We start from the raw sequence: 25,145 nt of genomic DNA on the forward strand, positions 1-25,145 counted from the left end.
CAGAGTGATTGACTTGCTTTTAGGTCTGTGGAGTGTTTTTAAGTTTGGTGAAGCTGTTTGGTTCCCAAATCTACCTTAAGTATTTTATAAATTATTACAGCAGTTCTCAGATTTTTTGGTCTTAGGACCCCATTATACTCTTAAAAATTATACTTTTAAACTCTTTAAAAATTGTGTGTTAGCATATATATAGATGTTTATTGTATTAAAATTTTAAACAGAAATTTAAAAAATACTTACCAATTCATTTAAAAACAATTATAAACCCATTGCATGTTAACATGTTTTTTAATGAAAAATAAATGTATTTTTCAAAACAGAATGACTTACAAGAATGGAGTTGTTTTGTTTTTTGAAAATCTCTTTAATATCAGCATAATGAAGGGCACCTGAATTCCTTATCTGTGTGTTTATTTGAAGTAAATGAGGTAAATCTGGCCTCATCCAGTATGTAGTTGAAAAATGGAGGAACCTTTTCAGATAATTGTGGATACTCTTCTTTGATATTACAGTACAACAAAACTTGATGGGTGGTAGTTTCTTTTTTTTTAAATTTTTTTATTGTTATGTTAATCACCATACATTACATCATTAGTTTTTGATGTAGTGTTCCATGATTCATTGTTTGTGCATAACACCCAGTGGACGGGTGGTAGTTTCTTAAAGATTAGTTGTGACGTGGAATCCAAAGACGTGTCAGTGGACTTTCCATTCTTTGTTACATTAAAATCCCCTGGTCGGCCTTGAATTTTGAATGGATCTTTTATCCATGCCTAATTTTGAAACATGTGTTGCTATTTGGAAAATAATGGTTCATTGAGTTAAGCAGATCTTCCAAATGCTGATATAATTATATAATACGGAAAAGCACATTTGTTAATATCACCACCAATATCAGAAACGTCTTTTTTAAGTATTGAGAAGCTATCAGGTTCACAGTGTCAGATATTTCTCCAAATTCCAATTTTTGAATAAAAGCTCCAGTTTTATCATTGGCAACACAAATGTCAGCTGTTTTTCTTAAAGCAACAAACTCATTTATTTTCAAGAAAATGACATATTCTCAGATCTGAATAAGTATAGTTTGGCCATTGTTCAAGTAAAAATGGTGTTCCATAATTGTGCAAGTGCTTTTCCTTAAGACAGCATCTTACATTGGTATGCGGCAAAAGTGTTTGCTTATACTTCCCATTTTGTCAGATAGACTATTTAAATAAAGATGTACTCAGAGATTGAGATTTAATCAGCTAAATCAGGGCCAGCACTAGGATGAAGTGATTGAGGCACCTAGGGTGCAAAATTTAAGAATTTGCTACCTGAAAGTGAGGGCCTCTTTAAATTTTGCATGGGAGGTTCTTCACTTGCTACACTGTGGTCCCAGCTCTGAGGTTAATAATTTTACTGCTTCATCAAGGACTTCTTAAGTGAAACTAAAAAAAAAAAGTTTGTCTTTTTTAACTGCAAATGTATGGAGGTAAAGAATACACTATTTAGCTTGGGACCACTGTCTTAATTTGTGCTGAAACTAAAGCAGTGTAGCCCCGCCCCCCCATTTTTTTTTCCTCTTTTTTTTTTTTTAAAGATTTTATTTATTTGGGAGAGAGAGAATGAGAGAGAGCATGAGAGGGAGGAGGGTCAGAGGGAGAAGGAGACTCCCTGCTGAGCAGGGAGCCCGATGTGGGACTCGATCCCGGGACTCCAGGATCATGACCTGAGCCGAAGGCCGTCGCTTAACCAACTGAGCCACCCAGGTGCCCTATTTTTCCTCTTTATGCGTTGCTTTTGCGTCATCAGTGCAAATGTCAACACGATGAAAAAGACAATGTTTTGGTATTACTATAAAAGTAATTTTTAAATTTTATCTATTTGGGAAAGAGTGTGAGCAGGAGCTCGCCAGTACGTGCACGAGTGAGCGGGGGTGGAGGGGCAGAGGGAGGAGAGAATCATAAGTAGGCCCCACACTCAGCGTGGAGCCCAACACAGGGTTCAGTCTCACAATCCTGAGATCATGACCTGAGCCGAAATCAAGAGTTGGATGCTTAACCGACTGAGCCACCCAGGTGCCCCAATATTACTGTGAAAGTAATTCAAATATCACAGACACCACCTGGGTTCCCAGACCATCTTTGAGAACTGCTGAAAACTAGTGCTTTGCACCTTCCACAAGATTTGACCATCAATACTTAAGCTACTTAAAATGTTATGGTAATGGTTCTCATCTTCCCTGCACATTGAACTCACCTGTAGTGCTTTAAAACCACTGCAGAGGTCCCACCCCTAGAATTTAATTGGTTTAGGGTGCTGCTTGGATGTTGGGATTTTCACAAGCTCCAGAGTTGATAACATTATGCAGCCAAGGTTGGGACCTGTTTTATAGGGGTTGAATACTGTTTGGATTAACTGTTTACTCATGTTTTCTACATTGAAATAAAATGTAATTTTAAAAAGTAGCTTTGGCACTGTTCCTGGGACAAAAAGCGGTTAGATTATGACACCAAGTGGTTTAAAAACAACTTGAGAAATAGCAGTCAGTTCTGTGAAAAAGTATACTTAGGGGGAAATTTACTAGTGATACCTTAAAATGAGGTTGGTAATTCTGATTAGATTATTTTGGCCTCTGGTGGGTTGCTTGCTAATTCTAAAAAGTTCAATTTATAGAGTTTATTCACTCTGTAGAAGGCATTATATTAGTAATTGAGTACAAATAATAATTTCTTAGAAAATGGAGTTTAATGAAAGCCCATTTTTCAAACAAAACTTTTTTTTCTTAGAATTAAAATTTAAATATTAAGATGGTATTATTCAAAGGATTTTTTTTTCTCTTTGTTTCTTTTAGAATTAAAGTTGGGAGAACTGCTTCATGATAAGCTGTAAGTATTTGTGTCATTTGAAATAGTGTAGTTAATACTTCTATGTTTTTTCTCGTGTGCAATAATATTCCTTGAGACCTGGGTAATACATTTCAAAGCTGTAAAAATAAAATGAATTATAAATATATTTTTAACATTGATGAGTTATTTTGGGGCAGCTGACCCTAGTTGTGATATGAAATGGTTGGACTTAGTGAAACTGTGCCTCATGGTCCTTTCCTTGAGAGTTAGATATATAGGATGTGGAATTTCTTTTTTTTTTTTTTTTAAAGATTTTTATTTATTTATTCATGAGAGGCAGAGGGAGAAGCAGGCTCCCAAGGAGCAGAGAGCCCGATGCGGGACTCGATCCCAGGACCCTGGGATCATGACCTGAGCCGAAGGCAGACGCTTAACCATCTGAGCCACCCAGGCGCCCTAGGATGTGGAATTTCTTGAAGAAAAGTTAACAGGCTGTATGTTATCTATAATAGGCTGGTTGATTGGCAGAGATAAGTGAGATAATGGCTGAATGAAAGTAGACCGAAAATCCCTGGAAAGGTGAAAAAAGAGAGGTGCTTGATTCTATTTATACTACCATAGATAGCCTCAGTTCCCATACTGCTCTGGCCAGGCTCAATTTCAAGGTTAGAAATATTAAATGTTAAATTAGTGGCTGAGATTGGACATTCGGGAAGCAAGGGTAGACCCTGAAATTTAGTTCTTCTCAGACTCTAGTGTGAATCGGAATCATCCCACACATTGAAAACACATGTTGCTGGGCCCCACCCCCAGAGTTCCTTCTTTAGGTCTGGCATGGGACCACAGAAGTTGCATTTCCGCCAAGTTCCCTGATGAGGTTGATGCTGCTGATCCAGGGACCAACTACACTGGTGCTGCCCGCAATTCTAGGAAAGCTATAATGAAACCATATCACAAGCTAATGCAGAAAAGAGTGTGGCTCCCGACTGTGGAACAAGATTTGAAAGAAGTTAGCTGGAGGGACCAAGCTCTCTTCATTTCCCCAAGTTTTTAGGTTCAGCCCAGGGAACATGATTGCCAGCAGCCTCCCCGGACCATCTATTTAGTAAGGTTATATTTTTGTGATCATATCTCCCTTAGCTGTCTTGTCTTTTATCCCTAGCATACAATCTTCTAACATGCTATGTAACTTTTTATCTTTATTGTTTATTCTCTGTTTCCTTCCACTGGATATAATAAGGCAGGCAAATGTGTTCTGCTCACTCATGTATCCTAAGTATCTAGAACCATGCTTAGAACATATTAGGTGCTCCTGGAATTTGTTGAATGAATGGAATAGCTAACTTAATGCTACTATAGTTTCCATAGAGCTTTACTAATTAGGCAGGTACCTCACTAGTCTAGGGTTTTAGTTGTGCCATTAAAACTTGATTTAGTTGTTCTCTTGTAATAAGTGGATACTTCGTTTTAAACTAATTCAGACATCAGAGATGAAACAAAAACTTCCCATGACACTGCCCCCACTCCGCCACATGCCTGTTCTTTGCCCAGAGATGATAACTGTTACCAGATTGTTGCATGTCTTTCTAGACCTATAAATATATTTACATACATTAGTAAAATCTGTAAAATTAGTTAATTGTAAGTACGAATCTACAGTATGTATTTTGAAAATTCCTTCCCAATTCAGTGTATCTTGGAGCTCATTCTCTGTTAGTATATAAGCACTACCTTGTTCATTTTAACTGTTGGTTTGTATTTTACAAAATGGCTATACCTGTGGTATCCCTATTGATGGACATTTAAATTGCAATATTTTTGGTAACATGGGAAAATTGAAGACATTTAATTTTTACAAGCCTTTTTATATACATGTACAAATAATTTTTAGGATGGAAGCCTAGGAATCAAATGACTAGATTTTAATGGGTTCAGCCAGACTTTCCTAAACAAAAGTGTGTATCAATTTACACTCCCACCAACAATATATGAGAGTAAACTAAATATATTTTTAAAACTTTCTGAATGGCCAGAGAAATTCCTCGTTGTTTTGTTTTGCATTACCTGATTACTTTTGAATTTGAGCAGCTTTTCACCTTGTTATTATTAATATACATTTTTTCTTTTGCGAATTGTCCATTCCTGTTGTTTGCCTCTTTTTTTTTTTTTTGTGGGGGGACTACTTGCCTTATTTATATGTACAGGTGGTTGTATTCTGGATAACTTTTTGAAAATTATATTAAAAATATCCAGCCTAGATAATTACGGAATTCCAGCTGTGGTTTATTATAGGCACATATAAACTAGTTTTGTAAATTACTGAAGAGTCTTTTGTTTGCTTGTTTTAGGTTTAGAACTTAAATCTGCCTGCAGTTTACTTTTTGAAATTGTGTAAATCAAAGATTTCACTTTTTTCCAAATGCTTAGCCACTTGTCTCAACGGTATTTATTGATTAACCCACTATTTTTCAGTACTTTGAAATTTTTTTTTTTTTTTTTTAAAGATTTTATTTATTTACTTGACAGAGACACAGCGAGAGAGGGAACATAAGCAGGGGGAGTGGGAGAGGGAGAACAGGCTTCCTGCTGAGCAGGGAGCCTGATGCGGGGCTCCATCCCAGGCCCCTGGGATCATGACCTGAGCTGAAGGCAGACGCTTAATGACTGAGCCACCTAAGCGCCCCGAAATTCTACTTTTACCAAATATAATTCCTACAGAAATGGGTTTGGGGCTGTTTTCTCTTGACCTGTGTATTCTAGAATGCTTTCAGTTATTATATCTTAGAATATCTTTGATATTTGATGAATCTCTATTGTTTTTGTTGACAAATTCTCTTCCATTTTTGCATGTTTTCCGTTTTGGCTTGGCAATCTCTTTGAAAAATACCATTTGGGTTTTGATTAGCATAGACTAGAGTTGTCTTCAATAATATGTTCATCTTGTCAGATTATCTTTTTTTTTTTATTAAAGATTTTATTTATTTGACAGAGACAGCGAGAGAGGGAACACAAGCAGGGGGAGTGGGAGAGGGAGAAGCAGGCTTCCAGCAGAGCAGGGAGCCCGATGCAGGGCTCAATCCCAGGACTCTGGGATCATGACCTGAGCCGAAGGCAGACGCTTACCGACTGAGCCACTCAGGCGCCCCGATCTTGTCAGATTATCTTGAAGCATTAAGAGATTTGAGGGATTGCAGGGAAGAGTCTGTCTCCTTAAAGCTGGTTTTGATGTCTTGCTGCCTTTCTGAGAAATGATTTAGTGTAGCAAGGTAGATGTCTTGATTTTCCTGGTAATCTAATAGCTTAGACTAAGCAAAATATGAAGTCAGTAGCTTCATCACCTGTCAGACTTTCTTTTAAGCTTTTTTTGTTCCTGTCCCATTTTTTTGAGGCATTTCTCCATTAACGATATGCTTACTAACTAGTCCTCAGTGCACCACAACTATCTGCTTTTATGGCTAATAAGCCATAAAAGCCAGCCACAAATAAGAGGATTCCTGGATTATTTTTCATTATGTTATTGCCAGAACTTTGGGCATTACAGACAGTAATGTGCTAGATTATTACTATTATTCAAGATCTAAAGAAAATGATGATTATTCCAACATTAAGTAGAGAAAATTATTTAAAGAAGGCAAAGTGAAATCCATTATAGATCAGTTGATCTTTTTTCCAAAATTTCTAATGTGCAACATTTTGAAGGAAACACAAAAAACATTTTTTGTTTTCTTTTCTCCCCCGTAGTGCATGTAAAATAATTTGAGTGACAGATACATGGAATAATTTTTATGTTATGTTTCTATTTAATTGAAATAGAAGTGGTAGCAAATTGGGAAGACTAAATACATAGAATACCATAGTTACTTAAAGCACTATAATTTTATATCATTGTGGGAATCTGGATAAACTTAACTGGTTCAAAAACAATTTGGTCAATTTTTTTATTTGCAGATTTGGCCTTTTTGAAGCCATGTCTGCCATTGAAATGATGGATCCCAAGATGGATGCTGGCATGATTGGAAACCAAGTTAATCGAAAAGTTCTCAATTTTGAACAAGCTATCAAGGTAATTACCATTGTGCTTTTTGTGTTTTATCATTTGTTATTTCATATGTTAAAACAATGAAAATCAAACTTGGCATATTAAAGTATAATTTTTTAAGATTATCTCAGGTATATAAATAAAAATTGGTTATAACCTTTAGTTACCTCTTTTGAAATCTGTAAAATCTGTAAATTGTTCAAAGTCTTCATTACAGGCTTGCTCTAAATTTGTGCGTCTGTTTATTAATTTTTTTTAAATATTTTATTTCAGAGGGAGAGTAAGAGAGAGCACGAGTGGGGAGAGGGGCGGGGGAGAGGGAGAAGCAGACTCCTCGCTGAACAAGGAGCCCGATGAAGGGCTCAATCCCAGGACCCCAGGGTCATGACCTGAGCCGAAGGCAGACATTTAACCGACTGAGCCACCCAGGTGCCCTGTTCATTAATTTTTGAAAGCATTTCAGTATATATTCAAATACCAGGGTAGTTGGTTAAGGGATTAAATTTTATGTATTAATACATTAAGCAAGGTGCTTGTGGTTGTGAATTTGAAATTAACTGTGAGGATTGACTTACAAATTTATTCATAGTTGACACAGAGTTTAATTTTGCATATTTTACGAGGAAGGATTTGCTAAACAAAATTTACAAGTAGTATAGTTAAGGGAAGGGTTTTTAAAAATGTTTGGTTGGGACACCTGGCTGGCTCAGTCCAGTTAAGCATCTGATTCTTGATTTTGGCTCAGGTTATGATCTCAGGGTCATGAGATTGAGCCCTGCGTTGGTCTTCACACTCACTGGGGAGTCTGCTTGAGGTTCTCTCTCTCCCTCTCCTTCCCTGTACCCTGTGCGCGTGCACGTTCTTTCTCTCTCCCAAATAATTAAAAAAAAAAAAGTTTACTTTTCTCTTTGTAAATAGTTTTGATCCTAAAATGATTATTGTTTATTAATGCTTAAAACTAATTTGAACTGTTTTTTAAATACTTGTGGGTTTGACTTTTTGTTTCTTTGTAAACGCCTTTAGTCTGTTTCAAATTAAGAGGCTTTGATTTTTTTTTTTTATTGAAGATCTACTTGTTGGTTTGACTTTTTGTTTCTTTGTAAAGGCCTTTAGTCTGTTTCAAATTAAGAGGCTTTGATTTTTCTTATTGAAGATCGAATACAGAGTTGGTATCTTAGTTTTTATCAGGTGATGATATAGTTCTAGAATTTTTATTTTTAAAATCTAATTTTTGGAAGAGAAAATGCTACTTGACATAGAAACCATAAATTTGTAAAAAAAAAAACTTCTCATATGTCCTATTTCTCCTCATTTTTAGGATGGCACCATTAAAATTAAAGACCTCACCTTGCCTGAATTGATAGGGATAATGGATACTTGTTTTTGCTGTTTGGTAAGAGTTGAAATAACACTTGGTTAATCTAAAAACTGTCACTTCCCAGAAAGTTTCCTGGTTGGGGATTATTGACTTAGAGACAGAAGGCAGGAAAGCTTGTGCAGTTTCTTGCAGTAATCTAGGTGGGATGTGGTGCTCTCGACTAGCAGTAGTAGTAGTCTCTACTAGTAGTGAGTATGAAAAAGAAAAGTTAAATGAGTGGCTAAGGACTGGTTAGTTCTAAAATTGTGAATTCCCTACCTTATGGATTTTGATTGACTCCATTGTGGAATTGATTACTTTTGGATGGTATGTAAGGCAACATTCTAATTTCATTAATCTCCAAGTATATTGCAAACTGAATTCTATATAAGAATGCTTCCGTTAGATAGCTAATCGTATTTATGGTAATGATTCTTGAAAAACTTTAGTGAGTGAAAGTGAATTGTAATTCTGTTGTCTCTTCTGACTTTCCCTTTAATCATCTTTGAAATGCCATGATTAATAGTACATTTATTTGGGTCTGTGGCAGTCTAGCCCTTGACTGTTGGGTCAATTTAGACTTTGCAGGCTCTCTGTGTTGTCTTAAACATACACATACATTTATTTCTTTATAGATAACATGGTTAGAAGGCCATTCCTTGGCACAGACAGTATTTACGTGCCTTTACATTCACAATCCAGACTTTATAGAAGATCCTGCCATGAAAGCTTTTGCTCTGGGAATCCTGAAAATCTGTGATATTGCAAGGGAAAAAGTAAATAAAGCTGCTGTTTTTGAAGAGGTAAGATTTTGTAATATGAGAATTCCTGAAGCTCATTGACCACTTTATTAATTGTGATATATTTAAATGATCATATGATATATATTTTTATCAACAAGTATAGTTAAAAACAGTTTTTAAAAGTGATGCTGTGCTGTTTACAAATATATTGGCTGAAGTGAACCAGTTCAGAGAAAGAACTTTAGTTTCAGTATATGTTCTTTCCGTCAGTACCATTCATTGAGTATCCATTATGTGCAGAGTATTTTGTTCTGGGTATTGTGGGAATTCACAAAGAAAATAGAAGACACAGCTTCTTCCCTCAAGTCTGTTATAAATTATAACACAGAAGTGCTGTACTTTCTTTGGTTAAGAGGGAGCTAAGGAAAACAAACGTATAAAGAATATTTTAGGGTATAAACATATTCTTCCAGTTTGTACAAAGTACTTTGCCCTGAGGAAGTGTTGTGAGTTTTAGACATGGAAAGATGTTTTTCTCCTTATGAGAAAAAATAAGGTTTCAGGCACTAATAATTTTAAGGGGAAATATGATAGCATTTAAAATTATTGATAAGTATTTTTAATTCTTCCTTTTGTTGAAACTTATGTTTCTTTTTAACACTGTTACTGATCCAAAATAAATATCTTAGTCTCCTACAGTGGTTCAGTCTATAATATGTATAGCTTTTCTAAATTTATATTAATAATGTGAGAATAATACAACTAATATGACTTCACATTTGAATATACAGCTTGTGAGTTGTGTATGATATACTGTCTACTTTTTACACACTCATTGGTTAGGTAGCTACTTATTTTAACTGCTGTGGGTATCATGGAAAATCTTACCCATTTGCATGAAAATTTTAAAAAGATTAGTTCACGTTAAGTGAGAAGAGATATATATATTATTAAATACTTACATTCTCACACCACACCCAGAGGACATCAAAAATCCTAATCCTAGGGCAGAGAAAGGATTCATTTAGCAAACAGGGCTATAGTAGTTGTTAGCACCCTTGAAAATTAACTTATCATCATTTTATGTCTCCCTTAATCTGTTGGGTTATTATAGCAGAATACCATAGATGGAGTGGTTTGTAAACCGAAGTTTATTTCTCATAGTTCCGGAGACTAACAAGTCCACGATCAGGGCACCAGCAGCTTCGGTGGCTTGTGAGGGCCTGCCTTCTGGTTCCTAGACGGTTATCCTTGCACGGAGTCCTCACTTGGCACAGGGTGCACAGGAGCTCTCTGGGTCTCTGTTATAAGGGCACTCATCCCATCCATGAGGGCTCTGCCCTCATGACCTAATCACCTCCCTGAGGCCCCACCTCCTAATACTATCACAGTGGGTGTTAGGACTTACACATGAATTTTGGGGGGACACAAACATTCAGTCTATGACAACATCAAAATAAATTGCAGATAGATGAAATATTTTAAGTGTAAAAAAAGTTGTTAAAAAGACAGAAGGTAGTTTATAGAAAATGAAATGGCCTTTAAACATAAGATATGTAACTTAAGAGACATGCAGATTAAAACTGAGATACCATTTTTTACCCATTATTGGCAAAGATTAGAAATTTTGTGTAATGTACTTATCGATGAGGGTGAGAAACAGGCACTCATCATGTGCTGTGTGTGTGAGAAAGAGACGAATAGTCATTGCTTCCCTCTTTTTAATCTTTAATTTCAAATTAACAAGTTATAGTGACAGCACAAAGAACAGTATATATCCCTCACCTTGATTCAGCTGCTATTAATCCATTGTCCCATTTACTTTCTCAATTTCTCTCTCAGGTATGTATGTTTTTTCCTTGAATCGGTGGAGAGTAAGTTGCATACATTATGACCTTCTCCCCACAAACACTTCTCAGTGTGCGTCTCCTAAGAAAAAAAGGTACTTTCATACACAACTACAGCACAATTATCAACCTCAGTGAATTTGTAATAACAGTCCACTCTCCATATTCTGTTCCTGTCAGGTGACCCAGTAATATCCTTCTTAGTGTTTTTTTTTTCCCTGCGGTTCGGAATCCAGTCTAGAATCACGTCCTGCATTTAGTTGCCTCTTTAGTATCCTTTAGTCTATAGCAGTTCCTCTGCCTTTCTTTGTCTCCATGTCATTGATGTTTTTGGAGAACACAGGCCTCTCCTGGTTTGTCTTTTTTAATAATGTTCCTCACTTGGGGTTTGTGTGTTTCTTCTCCTGATTACATTTAGAATATGCAGTCCTGGTAGGAATATGATGTAAATGATATTGTGTCCTCCTTCTGGTGTCACTGCTGAGGCATACAGTATGCATCTGGCCCCTCAGTGGTGATGTTATTTTGTTCCAGGGTGTTTTCTGATATGGTTACTGTTTTCTCTCCTGGCATGTAATAAGCCTTCCATAAGGAAACTCTTTAAGGTCATACAAATATCCTGCTCATTAAAATCTTTCCCCTAGATTTAGCATCCACTGATGCTTGTGTGGACTAATCTTCACTGTGATGGCTGCAAAATGATGATTTTCTCACCTTAGCACCTTCCCCCCCCACATTTATTAGTCAGGGCTCAGGTTTTCACTGTAAGCAAGACTCAAACATTTTTATGGTATTATAAACTCACACAACTGTTTTAAAGAGCAGTTGGTAATATCATAAGTTAAAATGTATGACTTACCACAGCTGGTTCACTTTTAGGAATTTGCTCTACAAATCTGTGCTGTGTACAAAGATTTATGTACAAGGACATTAATTGTAGTTTTGTTTGTAGTAATGAAAGTCTAGAAACTACCTTAATGTCCATCAATAGGAGACTTGTTAAATGATGCTACCTTCATACAGTGGAGTATTATGCGCCCTTTACAAAGAAGGAGGTAGGTTTATGTGTACAAGTAAGATTAGACCTCCAAAATAAAATAAGTCAGGTACAGAGAAGTATGTAATAGGTTTCTTTTTTAAAATGGGAAGTAGTTAAATCTTCATTATAGTAAGATAACTGGAATCTTGAGGGTTGGGATGTACTTGTTTGTGCTTTTGGAATTTTTATTATGTGCCTGAGTGAGTTTGTTTTAAAAGTAAATGAAAATTTTTCTGTAAGGAATTATAATTGAAATTCTGCATATTCTCTGGATGAAGGACTTACAAATGGGAGAAATCATAAAGGAAAGTACCAATAGGAAAAAGCTGATAGAAAATTTTTTTCAAAAAAATCTAGATAACAAAAATAATCTATATTTCTGTGTTAAGATCTCATTCAAATAAAGCATAATACTGAAGCCCAGATGAATAGGCAGTAAAATAAACAGCTTACTCATGGAGGAGGGGAATAAATGGCCATAGCATTTAAGAATTTAGTCTCAGTTCATCCAAGAAATACAGTTAAAATAATTCATTTTTCATCTATCAAATATATTTTTAAATGAATATTCAGTATTGGTAAAGATGCAGTAAGTTGTCATTTGGTTTTTATTAGTGGGAGTATGCATTAGCACAGCTGAAACTAATTCATCTTTAGAACTCAGCCTTAAATGATTAGAAATGTGGATACTTTATGCGAAAACACTTTAATCCGTTTTTAATAGTGAAAGTTGGCAACAACCAAAATGCCACCATTAGGGTTTGCTTGAAGTAAATTATGGATAATTTATTACACATAATTTATTATATAGAGTTATGATAGTGAAAACAGTGTTTAAAATCATGGGGGAGTGTGGTGCCTGGGTGGCTTAGTGGGTTAAGCATCTGCCTTTGCCTCAGTTCATGATCTTAGGGGCCTGGGATCGAGCCCCGAGAAGGGCTCCTTGCTCAATGGGGAGCCTGCTTCTCCCTCTTCCCTCTGCCCCTCCCTCCTTCTTGTGCGCGCGTGCTTTCTCTCAAATAAAATCTTTAAAACATGGGAGAGTGTATACTTTAAAGGGTTAAGAAAGCAGCACACAGTATAACCAACTATGTAAAAATAAGACTGGAAAGAAGTATAAAGCTCCTGGGCTGGAAAAATTGTGTTTTCTTGTTTCTGTAAACTTTTCAGATTTTTCCAGATGAGTATGTCTTGTTTTTATAATTAGAAAAAGAATTGATTGCCTACTGAAAGTCCTTAAGAGACCTGGTAATGAATAAGAATAAACTGTAATAAACAAATCATTTCTTTGAAATGGCTGCTTCTGCAGTTCCTAGGTGCTGGTATATTTTGTCCTCAGATGTGTCTCTGCTTTGTTTTTACTCCTGAACTAGAGACATGTGTCTTTCTTAATATTCTGTATACATGTGCAAAATGGGAACCAGTGTTCCCCTATCAAGCCACTGATCCTCTTGCATTCTGCATCTTGCAGAATGGTATCTGCAGGGTTATCTAATTGAAATCTTTTATTTTTACCTTGCAAGTGTCTTCAATCTTTTGAAGCTTTTCCTTCTCTCATTGTTCCTGCTTTAGTTTGAGCTTTTGTCAGCTTCGGATTTAGGTTCTCGAGAGAGTGTCTGCACTTTTCTTTCTGGCCCAGTCTTTCCCTCTAGGCCACTCTCTACTTGACTACCACTTAGCTACCATCTTAAAAGTAGGTAATCTGGTCATGTTCAGTTTTGCTCTTTGAAAATTTTTCCTGGAGTGGGTGTTTTAATAAAAAGTAATAATACCTGTATATATTATGCAAAATCAAGTAGCCCATAGGATGTAAGATGGAAAATTGTAGTTCTCTGTTCTTTCCTTACTCATTCCGTAATAATATTAAATTCTGTTTAGCTTTTTCCCACTATTTATTTCCATATTTTGGATAATAGACTTATATTTTCATTTCTAGATATAAACAATTTTATACAGTTAATTTATACAATTTTATACAGTTTTAACAATTTTTAACTAGGATATGTCAGCACATTTTTAGTATATAACTGGCATTCACATATTACCCCCTCCTGTACCCCAATAGTAATTCGGTTTTGGTTAAGTCATTATTCAGTGTTGACATTACTGTGATTGTATAAATGCTGATGACAGATGAGCCAGAGTGGTGTAAGCATACATTTCCTTTCTTATACAAATTTTTATTTTTCTTGAAGGTGATAACTGCCTCTTTTTGGTTTGCTTAGTTTTCTGTGTACTTCTTGATTCTTCCCCTCCCATTATTATGAAACATAATGAGATAGTCTGTCAGTCTATATATTTTTTAAAATTCTTTTTCTTAGCTCCTTTATTCTCCAGCTTCAGACTGGATCAGTTGCCTTTTAGGTCCACTGTGCAGCTGTGATCCCAGGTTCTATTCTCCTGGGAATTCCATTTCCCTTTCTTTGTTGTTAGTTTTCTAGTTATCTGGATTTCATTTATTTTTCTTAGTTTATTATTTGTGTGGTATAGCATTTCCATTTCCATGGGCAGAGACAGGGAGGGAATTGTTTTTTGAGAACTTGCATGTCTGAAAATGTCTTCCCTACTCTCACACTTGATTAAAAGTTTGGTTGTAATAGATTTTTAGGTTGGAAAATCATTTTCCTCAGAGTTTTTTAGGCATTATTCCAATGACTCTTAATTTTAGTGTTGCCGTCCTGATCTTTTATATGTGACCCATGTTTTTTCTTTGGAAATTTTTAGGATTTTTCTTTCTAATGACTGTACTTTAGGCTTGGTCATTACAACCCTTTACTGATCTCAGTTTGGAGTATCCTATTCTCAGACCACCACGTATTTCTATGTTGCTTGTGTTCTGACTCCTGCAGTTCACCCCTACTTGGACTCCAGTTTATTATCACTTTTTTACTGTCATTACCCTTTTGACTCTCTTTCCTCACTTTAAATCCATCTTCCTTCATTACAGTTACTCCCTTGCCTACACTTTTAGCTCTCTGTCTCTCTTGCCTTATTGTACCTCAATTCTCGTTGAGTCTAGCCCTCTATCTACTGTGTCTTTATACTTGCACATCTCAGTGTGACTAGAGAAAAATACATTCACACTGATTGGTCCTACTTTCAGTTCATCACCACTAACTTCAAGCAGGCTCCTTCCCTACGTCATTCACTCTCTCTCTCAGACTTCTGACACTTTCACCATCCTCACTTGAAGCAAACCTACCTTCCTACTGCACTAAATAAATGGAAGTAATGTCACCTACCTGCACAGGTGCTCTGTGTTCTTTGGCCCTTCTGGCTATCTAGAAGAACCTTCTCTCTTATCTAAGGGTGATCTCTTCTGCTTGTGCATTGGATTCCATACCCTGTCTTATTAAAAAATATTCCTCTAGCAATTCTCCCCTCTGTGCCTTGCATAATGAATTTGCCCCTCTACTGGATCATTCCCATCTGCATGTGAGCATGGCTTTTCTTCCTCCATCTTAAAAATACCATTTCTTGGCATAACATAACTTTAACTTCTGCTCCATATTATGCAGTTCTTTTCAGCCAGAATCCTTAAGAGGTGTCCATTCTCTCTTAAATCCACTCCAGTCAGGCTTTGAATAGTAATCCACCAAAACTTCCATCGTCATGGTCATCTAAGACCTCAGTGTTGCTAAACCCATTGGTTAATATTTGGTCTTAAACTTGATTGGTCATCAGATTTTTGACATGGAGTCCATACTTGAAACAAGTTATTTTCTTGGCTTTTAAAAGCCAAGATACTCTTTTTCCCTGATTTCCTGCCTCACTGGTTCTTGTTTGTCATCTCATTCTCTAAGCCAACACTGTCTGATACAGAATGCAAGCCATATACATCATTTAGAATGTTCTAGTAGCCTATGGGTGAAATTTTTATAACATTTTATGTAGCCCAGTATATCTAAAATAATATTTCAGTATATAATCATTTATAAAATATTAATGAGAATTGCCAAAATATGGAAAGAGCCAGATGACCATTGACGGATGAATGGATAAAGAGGATGTAGTATGTATATATATATATATATATATATATATATATGTATATGTATATATATGTACAATGGAATATTACTCAGCCATCAAAAAGAATGAAATCTTGCCATTTGCAACAATGTGGATGGAACTAGAGTGTATTCTAAGAGAAGTAAGTCAGTCAGAGAAAGACAAATACCATATGATTTCACTCATGTTGAATTTAAGAAACAAAACAGATGAACATAGAGGAAGGGAAGGAAAAATAAGATAAAAACAGGCAAAACGTAAGAGACTTTTTTTTTTTTTTAAGATTTTATTTATTTGACACAGAGAGAGCGAACACAAGCAGGGGGAGTGGGAGAGGGAGAAGCAGACTCCCTGCTGAGCAGGGAGCCCGATGCGGGACTCGATCCCAGGACCGTGGGATCATGACCTGAGCTGAAGACAGACGCTTAACCGACTGAGCCAACCAGGCGCCCCGAGATTTTTTTTTTTTTTAAGATTTATTTATTTAGAGAGTGTGCGCTCGAGCAGGGGGAGGGGAAGAGAGAGAGGGCAAGAAGCAGATGCCACACTGAGCACAGAACCCAATGTGGGGCTTGATCATAAGATCCTGAGATCATGATCTGAGCTGAAATCAAGAGTTGGACGCTTAACTCACTGAGCCACCCAGGCACCCCAAGAGATTCTTAACTATAGGGAACAAAGGGTTGCTGGAGGGGAAGTGGGTAGGGGGATGGGGTAATTGGGTAAGGGGCATTAAGTATGGCACTTGATGTAATGAGCACTGGGTGTTACATGCAACTGATGAATCACTAAACTACCCTGAAACTAATAATACACTATATGTTAACTAACTTGAATTTAAATAAAAATTAATGAGATGTAAAATTAAATATTTTTTGTAGCAAGTATTCTAAGTGTGGTATGTATGTTGCACTTACAGCACATCTCAGTTTGAACTATCCACATTTCAGGTGCTCACTACTTAATTGGCTGTGTGATGGCCATATTGGTCAGCACAGTTCTAAACACTGGTGTGGCTCAGGCCCTATCTTTACACCTCTTCTCTGTACTTATTCCCCTGATGATCTCATGCAGGTTCATAGACTTAAATTCTTTCTCTGCTACTGAAGCCTAAGTTTGTATCCTCAACTTAGACTTTATAGACTTCCCTAAATCTCAGACTCACACATGCTACTGCCTATTCTACATTTTCCGCTTGTATGTTGAGCTCAGGCATCACATTTCCAAAATGGAGCTGCTGATTTTCCCATTGCCTCCTAACTTCTTCCTTCTGTAGTCTTCTCAATCTCAGCAAATGGAGCTCCGTTCTTTTAGTTGTACAGAACAAAAACTTTGGAGTCATCCTTGACTCTTCTCTTTCTCTCATACCTCACATCTAAACCCTGAGGAAGTCCTGTGAACCAAAGGTTGGCAGTCTGCAGCCTGCAGGCCTACCCAGCCTGTTGCCTATGTTTTTTATGGCCCTGGAGCTAAGAATGTTTTTTGTGGGTTTTTTTTGGTTTTTTTTAAAGATTTTATTTATTTGACAGAGAGAGCACAAGCAGAAGGAGAGAGAGGGAGAAGCAGGCTCCCTGCTGAGCAAGGAGCCCGATGTGGGACTCGATCCCAGAACGCTGGGATCATGACCTGGGCCGAAGGCAGCCGCTTAACCGACTGAGCCACCCAGGCGTCCCTGTTTTTTGTGTTTTTAAAAAAAAATAAAAATTTAAAAAAATTTTTTTAAGATTATTTATTCACTTCAGAGAGAGCACGAGCACGAGCCAGGGAGTATGGGGGCAGAGGGAGAGGGAGAAGCACACACCCCACTGAGCAGGGAGCCTGACACAGGGCTTGATCCCACGACCCTGGGATCATGACCTGAACCGAAGGTAGACGCTTAACCAACTGAGCCACCCAGATGCCCGTTTTTTGTGTTTTAAATAGTTACATTTAAGTAGTCATATAAGTACCTATATAATATCTCCATTTTACCACTTGGTTTGTAAAGCAGAAAATATATATTATCTGGCTCTTTTAAAAAAAGTATCCTTGACTGATACTGTTTATATGTTTAATTTATTTATTTGTTTAGTTAGTGCCAGGCACTGCGGCAGGTACTGCTGGGTATTTGCACCTGTAATGATAGGCATATATTGCTTTGCTGTGCAGGGTGAGGGTGGGAGGGAGACTAAGGATGCTCCTCCTGGCTCAAATGCCTTTTCTCCTTTTTAAGGAAAAGTCCTACTTATATTTAGACTTGGATGCCAGTCTCCTGACTTGCCCATACAGACTTCTTCTCTGCCCTTCTTAGCACAGTTTTCTTCTCTGCCCTTAGCACATTCTTCTGTTACAGCTGGTGCCTACATACTGGCTTGCATGGAACAGTCCTATTTGGCACCTTTTATCCTGGTGTAGTTATTAATAGCATCCCCTTTTACTCTCAGTAGTATGCCAGTTTGAGTAATAATGGTATGGTGCACCCCTTATGGTGTACCCCTTCTCCTGTCATTTTTTTTTTTTTTTGAACATAGATGTGATATTTGGAGGTAGGTCCTGCTTCATTTGGTCAACATGTAAATCTAAGATAGCCTCAGAGCTTAGGATGGTGAAGCAGAAAGATTACTTCTGATATTCCTGTTATTTGGCATGATATAAGTAAGTATGCATCACTTAAGTCACTGTAGTTGGATTTTCCTCTTATTTGCAACCAAATATATTTTTAATACAAAGATAAATAAATTATAAAAGTTTTGGTTTGCCTGGCAAAGAGTAAACACTGTTACTCATTTGGTGTGTATTTCTCCAAATATTTTCTGTAATATGTATACACATGTATTTTACTTAACATGATGGAATTATGTAAACTATTTGCAACTTTAGACAATAGAGAATAGATTTCTGTATGTACCAATATATTGTAGGTAGAGAGCTACCTCATTGTTTTTTATTGGCTGCATAGCTTTAGGTTAAGAGTACAGGTTTTGAATAATTATTTCTGGCAAGAATTATTAAAGGATGCTAAAACTAGTAAACAAAAGTATAACAAGTGCAGGATTTGTACCTAGCCTCCAAGTATCTTCCCACAAGATATTAATTACAGAGGGAAAATGATTCGTTTACAGTGAAGAAACATGGCAGATACCACCTTAGCTAAATGGCCAGACTTAATATCACCAATAACGGGACGGTTCAGCATCATGTGCTTCCAGATACAGTGCTCCACGAGAAGAACACAACATCACTTCTGTGGTATTCCTATTAAATATGACATAAATTGGATTTAATCTTGGAGAAACATAAGGCAACCCCATATTGAGGGATGTAGTCGTTAAATATAACTTCGGCCTGTACTATTCCAAAATGTCAGGGCATGAAAGATAAGGACCAAGGAAATGCCCCACATTAAAGAGATATGAATTTCCCAATTTGATCATTGTACCATGGTTATGTAAGAGAATAATTTATGGTTTTGGGAAATCACACTGAAGTATTTAGAGATAAGGGGGCATCACCACTCTATAACTTAGTCTCAAATGTGTAAGAAAAAGTATAGAGAATGATAATGCAAATGTGGTAAAATGTTATTTGAAGAATATGGGGGAGGAATATGGAACTTCTCTGTACTATTTTTGTATTCAGAAATTTTTTCAAAATAAAAAAGTTTAAAAAGTATAGCCTCTGGGATTGATATCACCTAAGTTTGTGTTCTTTCTCTGTCACTTATATGCTTTGTGGTGTTTGGGAATTTAAGTTTCTATGCCTCAGTGTCCTCATTTATAAAATATAGTTTGTAATAGTCCCCACCTCAGAGCATTATTTTGAGGGTTAATGAAGTTAATACAAGTAAAATGTTTACAACAGTGCCTGGCACATAGTAAGTACTTAATAATGTTAGCTGTTACTCTCATTTGTATTCCATTGTATATACAGTAAATTACAAGCCACTTATTAGTAGACATTTAAATTGAAGTCTTAATCTGAATCATCTGTGGGCATGTTTTACCCTTGTAGCTTTATTGTGTTACTCAGTATCTAGTCTGTAGAAGGTACTCAGGTTTGGTTGAATGAATCAAGTCATTTCAGGAGCATCTGAAATCTTTATGCAAAGTACTTTATCTGTGAAATGAATTTTTAAAGCAGTAGTTAAGTTGTAACCGATATACTGTAATTGTTGTTTTAGAAGGGGTTGAAAAAAATTTTACTTTATTAGAATATTACATTATTAGTACAGTCAAGATCACTGGTTTGGTTGGAATCACATTTAGTACTGATATTGGGTGTTCTACTACAGTTATGATTGTAAATGTTTTACTATTCCAAATTTCTTTGTGGGGCTGCATGTTTTATAGAAACCTGAGTATCCAGATAACTTTCTGCAGTTATATCTTGGCAGTATTGTAAAGACATTATAAAATACAATAAAGAACATGGGGCTTTACCTCTCAGGACATCTTTATCACCCTAGTGGCTGTGATTGTATTTTGGCATTGTACTCCTGGGTGTCTAGCCCATACCAGCCCTCATTGTGTGGTCTGGATGAAAATGGTTCAGATATGAATAAGTGAGGAGAAAATTTTCCTTACTAGTCTACACCTCCAAATTCTTGATTTCAAAAATATTACCCTTTGATCGCTACAACTTACTTTTTGGTTTCCTTATTCTGATTCCCCAACTCCTGGTATCCTTCAGTTCCACAGAGACCTCCAATTCCAAGATGCTGCTCTTTTAGTTTTCTCTGTTACTTCTGTTGTGTCCTCATTTCCATGGTCCAGTGGTGAAATCATTCTTTCTCAAACACCCTTAACTCCCTTGCACCTCTCATCTCATCATAATGTGTCACTTGTATGGCAAAACCCCAACCATCTGCCTGCTTGCTACTTGCACCCAAACAGCAGAAGGCTGCTAGAGAAAACCCACATCTGTGTGTCTATTCTCACTTTAATTTTAGGACTGCAAATTTCAGATGGGCGCTCAGCACTAAAGACAGCCCTGTCCTTCTGTGGTAAGCTTTCTTTAACAGCCTCATTGACTTCTCCACATCTTTTACTTTTCAAAAACTCCATTGCCAACCCTCCTCTCTATCAGCTTACCTTGTACCTTAATGAAATATTAGATTGAATCAGATGTGGGTCGACGTACCCCATCTTCTCACAATCACACGTGCTAACCTGTGTTGATACCCACATCATCTGCTTTCTGTCCTGTGAAAATGCAAGTACCCTGACAATGTAAGCTCAGCCTCCTCTTGTGTTCTAGATTCTGTCCCCTCTTGCCTTCTGCAGTCATTAACCCTTGTATTGCATTATTAGTGTCTCCTTCCCTACTGCATTATACTTTTGGCATATAAACATACTTAAATATCATTCAGTTTAAAGCAACCCAGTTCCCTTGATCCCATGGCTCCTTATATCCAGTGTCATTTCTCTGCTACCCTATGCAAAAAACTCCTTGAATGAGCTGTTAATATTTATTTTTCCTGTTTGTTCTCACCCTCCTATTAGACATTCTTTTTCTACAACTGCACAGAAGTTGGTCTTAACAAGGTCCATAATATCCATCTTGCTAAATCCATTGTTCTCACCTCTCCCTCTCCAACCACCAGTATCATTGAACACAGTTGACCTCTCTTTGAAAGAGTTTCATCTCATCTTCCTGGTACAGGTGTCTCTTGGTTTTCTTTCTTCCTCACTGGTTAGCCCATTTCTTGTGCTTGCTTCTCTAGATGGCTGGGACTACTCCTGGGCTCTTCTATAACTTCTGCTTCAGTTGATGTCCTCTAGTTCTGCACCTTTTAATACCAACTCTGTGCTGATGAAGCCCACATTTATATTTGTAGTCCTGATTCCTCCCCTGACTTTCAGACTCAGACAAGTGCCTTCCTGAAATCTTCACTTGGATAACTAAAGAAATTCTAAACTTAACTAAAATTGTACTCCATTTCTGTCTTTAAACCTACCTCTCTGAAAGTCTGCCCCATTTCAATAAATTGTACCATCATATACCAGTTCCTCAGACCAAACACCTAAAAATGATCCTTGATTGCACAACTTACCTTATACCCCACATTCATTTCATTGGCACATCATGTTAGCTTTACTTTTTCAATATATCCTGATTTCAACAACTTCTCATCACTTCCAGTTATAATCTTAATCCAAATCACCATCAGCTCCTGCTTGCATTTTTGGTCTCCCTGGTTTGACTTTGACTTTTGTCCTTGTTAAATCTACAAGGTTTTTAAGAGTGATCTTTTAATGGTAGCATCTGTTTATATAACTCCTCTGCTTCAGTCCTCCAGTGACTTAGATTAAGTCCTTGTTACTGAGGCGACTTTTTATTATGCAGACCTGTGATATTCTGTCACATAAATGCTTTTCCTTAGCCTCCTCCTGGAAAGCAGTGCATAGATAGGACTTCCTGGAGTGTTTTGTCTTCACAGTATTGGCTTACTTAATTTTTAAAAAATCAGTAACATTTTAAAAATTGGAGGATTTTACATTAAATTAGATTTTTTTGTTCTGAAAAACACTAGCTTTGCATTCATTACTCAATAGGATAAGTAGTGGCTGCTTTCCTTTACATGAAGTGTGTGTTCTCCAGCTTGTCATAGTCTCCACCACTCCCCCAGGTATCTTGTAGTTAACCTGATCTACTTAGGAAGATGACCAGGCACAGCCCTGCCCTACAGTAGATCATCATTCACTTGACAGATATTTTTTTAAAGCATTTTATTTTTTTTTTAACATGGGGCTTGAACTCAGGACCTGGAGATTAAGAGTCGGTCACCCAACCTACCAAAACACCCAGGCACCCGGACAAATATTTTTTTTAACAGTACTTTGTGCCCGGTACAATTCTAAGACCTGGAGATGAAGCAGTGAGTACAACAGAGCCTTGATGTCATTGATTTTGCATTCCTTGGGAGAGATAGTCAGTGTGTCAGTAAACATCATGTCAGGTGTTCTGTGAAGAAGAGTGAAGGGTGCTGTTTTAGAATGCACAGGGCAAACCTCTGTATGAGGAATTGACATTGGAACAGAAGCTAGAATATAGGGAGGGATGGGGCTCTGGAAATCTTAGGAAGAAACTTTGTGGGGAGGGGTCAACAAGTACAGAGGTCCTGAGAAGAGAAGGTGTTTGATGTGTCCGACGGATGACAAGAAGGACATTGGAGAGGGAGGCCAGAGCTGCATGGTAATTGGTGGTGGGCCTCTGTTCACGTGGGGTTTTGGATTTTCCTGTGAGCAGGGAAACAACTGGAAGGTTTTGAGTAGGAGGTGATGTGAAATGACTTATTTTAAAACAATCCCTTTGGCTTCTGGCAGTGAATAAATTGTAGCAGGGACGAGCATGGGCGGGAGGGCGACCTGTGTGGAGGCAGCTGTGGAACTGAGAGGGGTGGTGACTTCACTAGAGATAACTGAAAGGTGGAAGTTACGCTTAGATGAGACATTGAAGGTCGAGCCTTTTGGGTTTTCTGATGGTTTGATACAGGGCATGGGAAAAGGAGAGGAGGGGTGCCTGGGTGGCTCAGTTGGTTAAGTGTCCAACTCGCTTTTGGGTGAGGTCATGATCTTAGGGTCTTGAGATCAAGCCCTGCATCAGGCTTCACACTGGGCATGGAGTCTGCTTGAGATTCTCTTTCTCCTCTCCTCTGCTCGCTTGCTGTCTTTCAAAAAAAGGAAAAAACTAGAGGAATTGGAAGTGTAAGTTTTCAGCCAGAGTAACTGTGGGTGGATGGAGGTACCATTTAGCAACGTGGTAAACACTGGGAGAGTTCCTTATTAGACGTGTAAAGCATAAGAATCCTATTTGGCGGCCAAGTAGGGATAGAGTATAAACTTTGCCTAGAGGATAAGCTTATAGCTCTAACACAACCTGAGATTTTTAAAAGATCCAATCCTCTGAATCCTGTAACACCACTAACAACAATTCTTTGAACCCAGGGACATTGTTTTTTTTTCTCTGTCAGTTCATGACATATAGTACATGATATGGATTGTGTACTCACTCACGTTTTTGTTAAGAATCCACAGAAATGTTGCCATAGCTCTGGCTACTGCTATAAATGCCTATTATTCCAATATATTAGGATTCTGTGTACATTTTTATAAGAATTATAATACAACAGAAACATTCTTTTAATAGAGCTTGTAAGTTAATTGAATCAGCCAAATGATATTAAATTCAGTTTTCAAAGTGAGTCTAGCAAACTACTTAATTTGTTACTGTCTCAGCAGTATTTTAAATGATTTTGTGGGTGGGAATCCATGTATGTATGAATAGTTTTTTCTTTACGTGGGGCTGAAGTGGAAATATGTTGTGCTATCACTTTGAGTAATTTTGTTTGAGAAGGCTTAACTTTTGTGGCCTAACAGTGTGTAAACAAGCTTTTGATAATTTTTGAAGTAAAAGTCTTATATAAATCTTGCAGACTTATCAAGCGGTAATTACTGTGTATTTACTGTTCACTTGTGAATGTGAGAATACTTTGTAAGTGGGAATTATTACTTTCTGATACTATTAGCATTAACTGTATTTTGCAAATGAACATACTAAATGCAAGTGTATTTAAATTGCGTAAGGGCAAACGATTAAAGGTGGAGATAGCATTAGAATATGGTGTTTTAAGGATACACTGTAGGGAAAGTGTGGATGTATGATAGTAATATTTAGACAAGCAGAATGACATTTCATTACTGTGTTCATATTAGCAAATAGTGATTTTGTAAGAGGAATATAATGAAAGGTTTTGCTACTATTCAAGGGCCTAATTATTCCTTTCCTGTACAGGAAGATTTTCAATCAATGACTTATGGATTTAAAATGGCTAACAGTGTGACAGACCTTCGAGTTACAGGTAAAACAATTTATAAGATGACACACAAGTTTTGTATTTGGATTTGTTTCCTCTTTAAACTCGTCTTTTTTTTAAAAATTTTTTTATTGTTATGTTAATCACCATACATTACATCATTAGTTTTTGATGTAGTGTTCCATGATTCATTGTTTGTGCATAACACCCAGTGCTCCATGCAGAACGTGCCCTTTTTAATACCCATCACCAGCTAAGCCATCCTCCCACCCCCCTCCCCTCTAGAACCCTCAGTTTGTTTTTCAGAGTCCATAGTCTCTCATGGTTCGTCTCCCCCTCTGATTCCCCCCCTTCATTCTTCCCCTCTTGCTATCTTCTTCTTTTTTTTTTTCTTAACATATATTGCATTATTTGTTTCAGAGGTACAGATCTGTGATTCAACAGTCTTGCACAATTTACAGCGCTCACCATAGCACATACCCTC

At 37.0% G+C, this 25,145-nt stretch overlaps 1 protein-coding gene across 2 annotated transcripts in view; it reads left to right on the forward strand.

The window, feature by feature from the left end:
- Positions 1–25,145, forward strand: part of NAA35 (N-alpha-acetyltransferase 35, NatC auxiliary subunit) — a 94,675-nt gene that overhangs the window by 9,184 nt on the left and 60,346 nt on the right. For both annotated transcript variants that reach the window (XM_006734940.3, XM_031029867.2), the window contains exons 3-7: positions 2,837–2,870; positions 6,780–6,894; positions 8,189–8,263; positions 8,863–9,030; positions 24,640–24,706. In XM_006734940.3, the coding sequence (XP_006735003.1) occupies positions 2,837–2,870; positions 6,780–6,894; positions 8,189–8,263; positions 8,863–9,030; positions 24,640–24,706 (459 nt within the window). The remainder of the gene's footprint in view (positions 1–2,836; positions 2,871–6,779; positions 6,895–8,188; positions 8,264–8,862; positions 9,031–24,639; positions 24,707–25,145) is intronic.

Source organism: Leptonychotes weddellii, chromosome 14, assembly GCF_054177405.1.
Source record: "Leptonychotes weddellii isolate Sample4059 chromosome 14, ASM5417740v2, whole genome shotgun sequence".
Lineage (NCBI taxonomy): Eukaryota > Metazoa > Chordata > Mammalia > Carnivora > Phocidae > Leptonychotes > Leptonychotes weddellii.